The sequence below is a fragment of the Cryptomeria japonica genome, chromosome 4 (genome assembly GCF_030272615.1).
Source record: "Cryptomeria japonica chromosome 4, Sugi_1.0, whole genome shotgun sequence".
NCBI lineage: Eukaryota > Viridiplantae > Streptophyta > Pinopsida > Cupressales > Cupressaceae > Cryptomeria > Cryptomeria japonica.
Genome location: NC_081408.1, coordinates 114,260,015 through 114,272,756, shown reverse-complemented (window position 1 = coordinate 114,272,756; position 12,742 = coordinate 114,260,015). Strand labels below are relative to the sequence as shown.

Here is a 12,742-nt window from a genome sequence, read left to right as displayed (position 1 = left end):
TTTACTAGGACATTTTTGCAATTTTGATGGCATGACTAATGATTTGGGCTTTCATCAATTGTCGGGATCTTGCATAGAATGATAATTCCGCATTTAATTCTGGCTATATTGTCCTACTTACCCTTTGTCAAATTAATGCTACTGTAGGTTCCAAGTAGTTATGTTACTTCCTATTCATCACATATTCTCATCTATTGTTTACTTGGGCACTTGACCAAGGAAAGGAAACCCTTTCAATGAGCTCTGAGTTACTTGACACATCCTCATCTAACCATAACCTTTTGGGCGTTTCCCCAAGACATAGCAAAACTCGGGACCTCGGTAAGGTGCCCAAGAACCCCTCACCGAGCCCAGAGTCGCCATAATGGCCACCATGTATGTGTCACATTGGTAACAACTTGGACTCACTCAGATACAAAGTTGACTTCATCGAGCTCCGAGTGCGACTTACCTCATCCCTTGGCCAAACCCTCAAAACACCTCACTGAGCATCCGGACGAACATTTACTCGGGGCTCGGCAAAAGACCTTTTTTCATTTTACCAAGTCTTGAGTTGCTTTATATACAACATTCATACTGCCACATCAAATAAAACTAGGAATCTCGATAGGATGCTCAAATCATTTCAACGTGTGTCGAGTATCCTTTGAATACGTGGCCCACGTAAATTCATGTCTTTCTAGCGCCAAAAAAAGGGGTAAGACCTAGTGCTTAGGGCAAATTAAATCTTGAAGTTACCGGCTAAGAAGATGTACTAGAACTCTGGGGCCGGTTTTAGACGATAAGAAACCCATGAGAGAATAACTCAAGACATGGGTAACCGGGATAGGATGTAACTGATGAAATAGAACATGCCCGCCAAAGGGACATTTAAATTCTTGCTAGGACATGATTCTGATCTTCACAATAGTCATCAAAATTTCAGAATTCTTTTGAGGGTACTAACAGGTTCAAGGGAAGGCAAAACCCATAGTAAAATTGTAACCATAGAGATGCAGCATATTGTACTAAAGATGGGTTGAGGTTAAAGGTGGAAACAAATTTCCCCTTCATTACTAGAATGTCCTCGATTTAATCAAAAGAGGTCATAAATATGTTTATTTTCGAAAAACTCAAAATCAAAGGAAAAACCCACATGAGATAACATTGTTTCAATGAATGAGCATTTTCTATCCCACATTAAATTGTTATTTCCCAATATTTCCAATCCCATGTGCTAATATTTCCTGAATTAAGAATATGTAGTAATAATTCTCAATTTCATCATATATGCACCTATTCCCACAATAGAACCTAATTCTAACTTGAACCTCCGCATATAGGATTTAATATACAATTTCTAAAGGCAGTTAATTTTGTCTTTAATTGTTAAGACCTTATTTAATTTATAAAGGTTCCTCAAAATTAAACAAATTTTTCCAATTTACAAGGTATATGAAATTAGAGGTAGTACAAAGTTTGTATGTGCAAGATGGTAATATTAGCTAACAATAAGACAAGAAGTTACCCTTCAAAATCCAATGTGGGAAAAAACCTGGGAATAGTAAGGTTGTTTGCTTTCTCTTTTCACTATATCCTTGCTATCTTTCAAGCTCACTGCCTTCACAAGGCCTTAAAGAACATTTGCCATCCTTGCTATATTCTACACTTGCACTCACTCTACAATTTGCTGCAAATGCACACTCTTGACTGCACACAACTCTCTAGTGCACTCTCAATAAGAAAATTCTTTATCCTCTTCATTAAAGAATGAATATAGAAAGAAAAACATGAAAGGAATTGTTCAAGAATGTTATACACTTAAAACAATTTTGGATGTGAAGTGGCTTGAAGAATAAACCCAAAAGATTCACAAGAGGGAAAGACTCCATTTCCAACCATTTCCTCTCTTTTGTGGCTGGCTTGAGAAAAACTGCCACATGTATAATATAGAACCACTTGGACACTTCTCAAACTATCTTGATACAAGTGAAACTGCTACCTTGTTTTTAGTAGTTTGGCTGCTAACAAAAGTATTCCCTCTTTTTCCTCTGTTTAATAGAAACCTGCTTCAATTGTCATTGACTCCAAGGTGTCTGGATCATCTCAAAACAATTTGCAACATCTATAGGTATAAACCCTTGTGTAAACTTGCATATTTTTGTCATTCTAAGAATCAACAAATTGGAAGTGTTTATGAATGGTTTGAGGTAGATATTTCTTTTGACTAGAGATTGGGAATAGTGGTTTGGCAAGTTGAAATTACTATCTTTCCATTATCAAATTTGGATCACACCTCTCCATTTAAGAGGCTTTTTATGACTAGAGATCAGTTAATATTATCTTTCCAGTATCCAATTTGAATCAGACCTCTCCATTGAAGAGGCTTTTGGTCCCCAAAAGCTTCGAGATGTGATAGAGGAGGAAGAAGTTCACCCACCTTCTCGATTGAATGCTACCTGGCTTTGCTTTACAATTGTGCTTTCAAGCCTACCAGCCAACTCTTTTGCTCTTTCCTCTTTGGTGTCCTTATGTTCTGCAAAACATCTTTGTCCAACTCTTTCTAAGAAGTTGGTGCCAGGTCTTCAATGGAAGGCAAGAAAAGTCACTCTTTTTGTCATCTAACAGATAAAACTCAAAGAAATGTAAGTTCCCAACATTGACAACCTAACATAACTTCATTTTTGAGGGCACGTCTAGTCTAAATACATTAGACCGTACTTGTTGAAGAATCTCAAATGGACTATACTTGAGTAGTTCCAAATTCTTGGCTTTACCTTGGTGTCTTTCCTTGCTATCTTGCTCATGTACAGCTATACTTTGTCCCCAACTTAGAACTTATGCTCAATTCTACACTTCTCTTGTTCTTTGAGGTGTATTTGCGTTATCTTCCCAATAAAGACAATAGCTTTGTGGATCCCCCATTCAACTCTTTCTTGCTCTCCATCATTATTTAAAAAATTCTAGGGGGAAAGTTACTAAAATAATTAAATAAGTTTCAAAGATAGATCTGTTTGTAGAAGAATAAATCATTTTAGTATAAGAATACTAAATATATGATGCCAAATTATCACCGAGCATTAGATTGCTCTCTATTACAGCTCCCAAGAGCTGCATCAATATTCTATTTACTTTAAGATGTGCATGAATTTTTTTACTACAAGGAGGTGATGAGAAATCAAGGATTCCACAACTTGAGGTCTAAGATCATGAATAAGGAAAGATCAATCATCATCATCACATTGAGCGAACTGAATAATGCTGAGTATTAAGAGATATTGTTCAAACACTTTGTGTTGATCTATCAAGTCTACAAGTGCAAACTGAAGTGGCATCCTAGTCACCACTCAACCAATCAAGACATTCCACGTCAACATGTCTAGATGCAATGCACCCGAGTCATCTTATGGAAACACAAACTTTGAGCTACTTACCCTCATTTTCTGTTGGTTCAGATTCAATATTGAACCTAAGTGTAATTTTCTCATTGGTTAGAGGGAGTTGTTTTAACAAACCCTAATTAGGATTTCCATCTTGTAATCTTGGCCATTGAATTGTATTGAGAGCACTATAAAAGGCTCAAATCTCTCATTTGTAAAGGGTTAATAATAACAAGAATAGAAGAAGAGTAGAGTAATAGATAATAGTTCATAGATAGCAATTAGAGTAGAGTTTAGATTAGGAGAAGGCAAAGATTGTTGCTAAGACTTTGTTGTAAAGAGCATATGATTTCATTGAAGCTATGGTGAATTTGATGTGTTATTTCAACAAGTTGCATGGTCTCTACTTCTCAATTCATTTCCATGTTGTTTAGATGAATGAAAGAACTTTGTGCATGATCAATGGTGAAAATCATATATCCATACCACTAGCAATTTGCTGATTGTAAGTTTGCCTTGTTTGGTCAACTGGAATCTTTAAATGAGCTTGACTTCAATTGCTATTCACACTTTGATATGCATTGCCTTGATGGTATATTTGTTGTTGATAGTGATTAGAATATCACGTGCTAACCTTAGGAGATCACACTAAGCTTTGTGGAGTTCTTGCTTTGCATGCCAAAGCAAGTCTTAGTCGAGTTTCACCAAAGATTTTCCATCGTTCCTACATTCTTAGGATTAGTATAGACCCCTCAAACCCTATGTCTTTTGCCATTTTATTTTTCAAGCAAGTAGTTAGAATCAAATGTTCAAACATTCAAGTATTCAATGTATGGCCCCTTGGGTTACCAGCAATCACATCAACCAATTGAGCTATCCACATGTCATGACCTGACTATAGAAACCTTGGAGTCGTCTTGGTTGATGATATCATTTAGCATCCAAGAAGATTTTGATCAAGAGAGGATAGTATACTTTGGGTATTTTAAATTTTGTTTGATTGTGCTAAAAAACACATCAAAATGAGGGTATTAAAATAATATTGTAATATTGATATAATGGTCATGTTTCTCATTTAGTTAGTATTTAGAAACTTCCTTTCATGTCTTTCGTTTTTAGTTAGTTTTAGGAAGTTTCCTTCTGTCTTACGTGTTTCTTTTTTTGATCGTTTCCATTATGGAAAGATCCTCTTGTAATCTCTATTTAAGGATTTTTCCTTTGTTTTTGTACTTGAATAATCAATTATCGTTTCAAATACTTACATCTCAGCCAGACTCTAACTTGGTTTTGTTTGTTGAACAGTGCTTTTTATATTTTTCTTCATAACTGTGTGTGGTGTCATTGATTTTAACCTTCAATAACAAGTCACATTGGAAAAGGATCCTTCTGTAAAGATTGTGTTGAAGTAAAAACCAGAGTTGGTGTTAGCTTGAAAGTTGTGATTGTGAAGTATTTCAGATTTTTTTTAGCTTTAGCTACAAAATTGGAAATGTAGACATGTTTATTTTCAGTATCAATTTATGAAAGATATTAATACTTCCATTTTATACTTTTTTCATATAGGATTCTTAAAGGTGCCAAATATATAATTGGATGTTTTCATATGAAGTTTTATTCCAGCTTTCTTTAGTGCTGAAGAGATGTTTGTGAACAAGATAATCCCAGTCATATAACTGCACTTTGTTTGCTGGGCAGATTGGTATAAATTCAAATCGGCATCATGCTTTCCTTCGAGATGAATGACCGCAAAAGTAAGGTTACTGGTTTCTATCCACTGACGTGCACACACAGACAAAACACATATTCATACTGTCCATCATCATTTTGTTGTTACAATTTAATTGTTTATAATAGGTGACAAAATGCTTCATGTAGATTATAATTTCAATGCAATAGTTGACTTTTTCTTTGTGGGAATTGATAAAGCTAATCTATGAGTTTGGAAAATTAATGTATATGATTGCTAGCCACAATTTGACTATTAGGTTGTATTTTTGCTTTTATGATTGCTAGCCACAATTTGACTACTAGGTTGTACTTTTGCTTTGTAACTGTGCTGGAAACTCATCTTAAATTTGTTTCTTAATCAGAGTTTATTTCAAGTTAATGGAACATCGTCAGATATTTTTATATTACCCAGGGCAATAGGATTAATTTTTTGTTGATTTTATCTTTAGCCTGGTTTAATTTCTCTCATATTTTCTTTATTTTTCGAATATATTTTGTGTTTTAGATACATTTGTCGACCTATATATGAAGATTACACAAGTTCCTTGGATCAGGGTGTGGGGAAATGGTTTTGGGAATTGCCGAAGATGCCAATTATTAGGGGGTGGTGTGGAATGAGCTCGATACATCTTATGGGACTATTCACAGGAAAAGGGGAAAGGATACGAGAGATCATAATTTAATAAACATGCATATAAAGGACAAAGATAGAATTTGTTGAGTTCAGTTTCATTGTTAAGAGATGATGTTGTAGTGTATTTTAGAAATTTAGACAATTAGAAAGTAAGAACAAACAAACTATGTTTGATGGAGTTTTGGAATAGGCAGGGTTGAGGATGCACCAATGGGTTTTGGCTGGGGGACTATGGACAGAAAATTGGGAATGGTGGTGGATGACACAAATATATTTTACACACATGTATATAAAATAATATTATATATATTTATTAATTTAAACTAATGTATAATAAATATGTTATCTTCCTCACAATTCCTATGTTTTCTTTGACACCAAATCCTTATTATTTTTTATAATAAATTCAAAGAACTAAAATTGAAGCCGGGGTGAATGCAAACTGATAAAAGGGGTGAGCTGTGAATCTAAACAGGGGACTGTAGATTACCTGTTTTGCAAAGTCGTTCAAAAGGAAGGTTGACCTAGGAGACCTGCCTTTTCACCTGCTAAGCTTGAAATTACATTCTTATGTGTTTTCAAGTGAATTTAGCATATTTTAGTTTTATTATACTTTTGAGTTGGAATGATCAGTTTCTTACAAGAACTGGGTGAGTTAGTGAATCTCCTTAGTGAACATTTGCTTGTGTAAGCAATTGTGAATGATTTGATATATGTTATTAGTTTATGATGTCTGCTCTTATAATTGGTTGAATTGAAATATTGTAATCGTGCATATGTGTTTCCCTTAATTAGTTGTTTGTATCTTATTTACTTTAGCCTTGCTTTTGGGCATTTGGTGATAGGTGGCAAGTACACTATCATCAATATAGGGTCATATTCTATCTCCCTATTGTTCTTTGTGATGATGTCATCTCATGATGGTTTTGAACTCTTCTATTTCTGCATTTATGCATTGATGTCTTGTGTATCATGACATCCTTGATGCATGATCATGCATTTGACATGTTTGTGTTGGGGAACCTAAATGGTCCAAACGATGAAGATTGTACAGTTGAAGACAGGAATATCATCATTATTTAATTGTTCTATTTATTTTCTTCTGTGTTTTTAGAAACTCCTAACAGCAGTCAGCAGAAACTCAAACATTTATGAAAACTCTATAATATTCATCACCACACCACCCTCACCATTTTCTTCACAATACTTAGCCTGAGATGTTTATGACATATGAGTTAGAAATATTTGATCTTCAACTTCCTGAAGTTAAAATAAGAGAGTGTGCATGCAAGTTAAAAACCAAAGACGTGTTTTAAATTTTAATAGTCTATTTTGCCTCCAATTCCATGTCAATGTTTCTTCTTTCTTCCAAGTTCAACCATTTGTGCATGCCATCGTGTTTGTTTGTTGAAAGATTTGACACAAATTAAAATTGTTATCATGATATAGAGAAACTTTGTTCACTGTGGAGATTGCCTAGCATCCTTGGGATGGTTGATGGATAACTAGGCATTTATTGTCCATCTTGGGGATGCTATTAGCCTACCCAAATGCCCCTTGTATAGGGGGACATACTTGAGATGTTCCCACCTAAAAGCGGTGGTAAGGGTGCAGTTTATCTTTGTCCCTAAATCTATGGCAGGAAAATCTTTTGGGGGAAATCAGCAAACCAAAAGATTTTAAGTTTTTTCAAAATATGGGAATTTTTTTTGGATTTTTAAAAAATGTAGAAAAATACAAAAAAGAAGAGAAAAACCTGATTTTTAAAATTTTTTAAGCTACTTTAGTAGCACATAAATATAGAGAGCAAATAGAAATGAGAGTTTAGCTTGTGAATTGTGGAATATGGATTTTCTCATTTTATGTGTATATTGTTGATTACATTGCTTTGCACAATGCACATTGTATAAATGACAACTAGATGCTAATTTTTTTCAAATTTTCAATGGCAATCTACTTTTTTCTTTGATTGGTAAGGGCTGCCATAGGGGCAGATCCCATCTATTAAATGGAAAAAGAAATTACAATAGCTGAGGCATAATGTACATTATGCCATCAAGAAATTCATAGATCCTCTCTATTTGTGAAGGAAAAAGAGATCTCCGTATTGACTTATATAACTACCAAAGGTGCCTAGAAACTTCCGCTCTAAACCTTCTTTGTAAAGAAGTAGCGCTTGTTCTGCTATCTGCTTTTGTTTGACCGCATGAGCATCAAAGATCGCCACTATCAAGCCAAATCTTGGGTTCTTGTTGATGGAGGGGATAACCATTTTCACAGCCTCCTCGTTGGTGTTCACGACCATATTGTGTGCAAAACTGGTACCCCACATCTGTGCATCCATGATCTGTACCACGTTTGTGAAGAGGGTTCATATACACAGCCATTGTTAATATGTCCACTCATCCATTTGGCTGCACCAACCATTTTGACAATCGCCTCCCTCGTTGCAATGTCCTTGACTTTGAATAGCTTGCATATTTGTTCTTCCTTGGTATCCTTAGCACATTCACAATGAATGCTGAAAATGTAGGGTGACACCATTTTGCAATGAGGGAATACAAATCCCACATGTATATATTTCCCTGACCGTAGAGTAAGACCACAAGAGAACAAGAGGATCTCGAGGAGGATCACATAGAAGAACTCATCCCTTGAAGTGTTGGCAAGGTACCGCAATTAGACTGTAGGGGCAGCAACAAATTACTTGTGAGGTAAGGGTCCATAGGTTCACACAATAGGATAGACAGCAAGAGAGAGATGTGCGATCCTAAGAACCAGAGACAGCAAAACTCTAGTCTAATCTTCTTTGCAATATTCCTCGTTGGAAAATTGTAGGCCATTGAAGAGCTAATCAAGTCCCTGATCCACTTGCACAATCTGACAAAGACCATCCAAGCAGAAATGATAGACAATGTGACATTCATTCCTATTACTCCTCTTCTATCTAGGAGATCAGAAACTTGGTTAGACTTCTTGTAAACATGATTGAGTGTGAAATCTTTCAGTTTCTCCAATTTTGACCAAACTTCATTCACCCCCTTAGATACCAGCTTGGATCTCTTTTTGTTTGATTATTGATGCAAATGAGAGTCACCCTCAATATCTATTGATTTTATTCCTTTCTTTATGCATAGGTCAAGGGTGGTTGCAATTTAGCCAGTTCGGCTTCATTATTTGTACCATTGATCACTTTCTTTGACAGTTCCCAGACAACATTTCTGTTGTGATTTCTAATGATACATCAAACTTCGGACGGTCCAGGGTTTCCCTTGGATCCACCATTGAAATTCAGGTTCAACCTTCCATTGGGTGGGTGGGACCATTTAGCTTGTTTTCTCTTGTACTTCGAGATGACAGAGCATGTGAGCCAAGATTTCATGATTTCATTGCCCTAGTTTGTGAGAGGATGGCTCCCATATGACATGGCTCTCGTATTTAGTTACTTAATGATGCCAATTTCCATAGAGTTGCAAACCTGTTTGAAGCTTTTTTCCTGTTTGCAAAAAGTTCTTCAGTTTTTTTCTTTCCATATTTGCCAGATTAAGGGATAAGGGCACGAGTTTTAAATGTCTCCCAAAAGGCTTTTTGTTGTTGTTTGGGCCAACAATGGCAATCTACTTTACCATGCCTTCCACTGACCTCATGTATTTCTTGATTTAGTTTCTCCATGGGTTATGCGAAACAAACCTTAATTTGCTTAGGTTTGTTGTAGAGCAAATTTGATCGAATCTAGGTCCATTTTGTAGGACTATGGCAAGTTCCACAAGGGATTCAAACTAGGAGCTAGATTGAGTACAGTTTGAATCTAGATTTAGGGGCCTTTCATAGTGAATTTGGTAATATGTTTTATCCATTGTTAGAAAGAAATTACATTAAAGCTCATAGCCAACAAAGTATGTCGGGGGAACTCAAAAGTGCATTAAGGTCTAATAGTAAGCTACTAAGTAGTGTTTAGCACTCAAATAGTTGAAATATTTAACTTACATTAAAATTGTAAGAAGTGGGGGTGAACCCAAAATGAGTAAAACCTTGATAGGTTACACTATTTAATGTAAGTATATAAAAGAGTGCTCAATAAGTTCTACACTTAGTTATCACGAAAGGGCCAACATAGAATTTAATAAAGGTCATGTGCCAATGACTTGGAATAAGAGGGCCCATCTTGACAATTCTAGGAGGGAGCAAGGTACTCCCACAAAACCTCTTCTAACACCCAAGGTAAAGAGTTACATCCTAGATCATTGAGCATCTCCGTCAAGGGGTACTTGTCTTTTCTTCCAACTATGATGATGTTTATAGGCATAGTTGGAAGACTTGCATAAACTCGACATGACTTACAAGTCCAAAATGAAACTGCAGTGATCCTCCAAGACTCGTGCATTGAGACTGTTTTGTATACTTGATGGGAATTGCCGAAGTTTCATAAAAAATCTGCAATTTTTGCCATTGGATGTGCACATTTCATAGCTTGTAAATTGTGAAGGTTTTTTTGTAGTTCACGAGTACTCACGAGGGTTTTTAAATTTGTGTTAGGTTTCTTAATGTCCCTCCACAGCTACAGATGGAGCTTTTTACTATGGGCAAGTGAAGGAATGGAATTGAAAGTTTTTTACAATTGCTGGTAGAAGGGCATCATTTCTCAATCATCGGTAAAAGGGAATCTAGCAGATAGAGTACGAAGTGGAACCAAAATTAATTCAAATTTACACAACTATATGTCAGCAGAAACAAACCCTAAATACATTAAAGTATTCTGATCATTAATTTACATTGCAAATAAAACAAACCTAGACTTTTATTTTTTTCTTTTTCTGTGTAATTATGTTTTCTTTTAGTCTAGTCTTGATTTTGAGTCAAAAATTTGGGCTTCCAAGCCCATACCAAGGTTAAGTTTTCCTACTATGTTTATAGGAATAGAACATCCAAATAAAATTTAGCTGAGACTAATATTAAAGAAAACAGAGAATGAGGTGTCTTTAGTAAAAGTTTGATTTCATATTTATAAATAATCAACTGCTAGGTGTATAATCACAAGACATTATTAGCATTCATTATTGAATTACTTAACCCTAATGACATCTTTAATTTATTAGTGAATTTTTATACGCTAGCTATTGTGATCTTTCATAATGTCCATTGAGATGATCAGACAAAAGGAATTGAATTGGAGACAAATGAAAACAAAATTTTCAGACCTCAGCAATATGTTCAAAACATTCGTATTTCTGTCCCTCCAAATATTTCAATGTGCATAATGTTTATTTAACATCAAAAGATATCCAACTGCATGATCAGATTACTACCGTTTTTATAGCAGTGAAATGCCTCATCTTTTGGAATGACTAATTCATTTGGGCAACCAAACCTTTTTCACATACCTCACTGAAGATGCAGTCATTGTCTTGACAAATTACATTTAAAAAACTCATCATTTTTAATACTGTTCCCTAAAGAAATTAAAAACACTTCACCAGAAATCTTTCTCAAGTGATCAATTAGTCTTCACCTAAAGTATCTCCATAAAAAAGAATAAAATTTTATACCAAGAGAAATCTAAATATTTATAACTTGGGGAATGAAGTGGGCTTCGCATGGAGGGCTAGGAAGATTGATTTTCACCAAAAAATGCTGCCTTAAATTAGAAATCCAAATAGCCTTATTGAAGCCCTTAGCATAAATTCACCATCTCTCACATTCAAGTATGGACTCCCAAGCACATCAAGTGAAATCACATATGCCTCTATTTCATCAATACATCAAGTGAAATCACATCTGCCTCTATTTCATCAAAATATTGAGCATATATAGTGAATTGAAATATGCACCTCTTTACTTGAATCTCAGCACATATCTTGATCCAACTCAAGTAATAGGGTTGAGGATTATTGTAAGTCTTCAAACCAAGCTTTCTAACCATCTCAACTAAAATTAAATTGTCTTGGGATTCGGGATCTACAAGTGCTAGATGCCAATTAAATTGATGTTATCCTAGGTGGTGATTTTTGTTTATTCTAATTATGTTTTAGAACCTCTAGATCATTCAAAACATAGATAGGGATGACTATTAGCTAGACTAATAAATCAATATAGAGAAAAATATTACGACATGAAAACATCAATGACACAAATGTCTGAAATCATCTACAAAGGGAAATCCGCTTAAAAGCTTGAAAGATAAATGTGGGGGAGACAGCTCAATCCTTTTAAGTCACCATATAAGATTGATAATGAGCTCTACCCACATACGCAAAAAAAGTATAGGCATAAACATAATAGGCCATAGAAAGATTTAATAGTTCAAACATAATGTGGCTTACAGGAGGAGTTGGTCTATTAGCAAAATGATTTACTATATATGGAGGAGATTAAAGGACCAAAACGTATACTGAAATTTTTTGGGTGTCTGATAACTCTTATGCATGTCCTTTTAACTGTAATAAGACAAGTGTATATAGCCCTGTTGAGACTCGAATAGAATTCCATATGAAAGAAATTCGTCAAAATCTAATATTTTACAATCTTGTACTTAAAATAATGGAAATTGAGTACACCTTTGCATTGGGTACTAGACCGTGCAGAGATGAAAGGGACATATATAGGGGTGGAGGTCCAAGTTTTGTTTAAGACCAAAGGGCTGGTCAATACCATCTCCATTGTCTTTTTTATGGTTTAAGGGTGAATTTTTCTGTTACAGTGAGAAGGGATGTTGGTGTACAAGGAGCTTATAAGTGATTAAGTGGAACCAGGGAAACTATAATGGATTAAATATTTTGTGTTCCATAATTGGTGAATCTTCAAACTTTGGAAAAGGAGCTATGCACTGCATACACAAATATTATTTGGAAGCTACAGTTAATATATGTCTGTATTATGTAGAAATCTGAGAATTTCTTTTAAATGATTTTTAATTTGGCAAATCTAATGTTTCAGAGAAATAGTTAAAAAGGTTATTTGATGGTGGTAGCCTATAATCTTTTCTCTATATGTCATTTGCATTTTTCCATCCACGTGTTTTCTT

At 34.9% G+C, this 12,742-nt stretch overlaps 1 protein-coding gene across 2 annotated transcripts in view; it reads left to right on the top strand.

Moving 5' to 3' along the window:
* Positions 1 to 12,742, top strand: part of LOC131046160 (vesicle transport protein GOT1) — an 87,499-nt gene that overhangs the window by 7,281 nt on the left and 67,476 nt on the right. For both annotated transcript variants that reach the window (XM_057979831.2, XM_059219598.1), the window contains exon 3: positions 5,055 to 5,110. In XM_057979831.2, coding sequence (XP_057835814.1) covers positions 5,080 to 5,110 — 31 coding nt within the window. In that variant the 5' untranslated portion in view covers positions 5,055 to 5,079. The remainder of the gene's footprint in view (positions 1 to 5,054; positions 5,111 to 12,742) is intronic.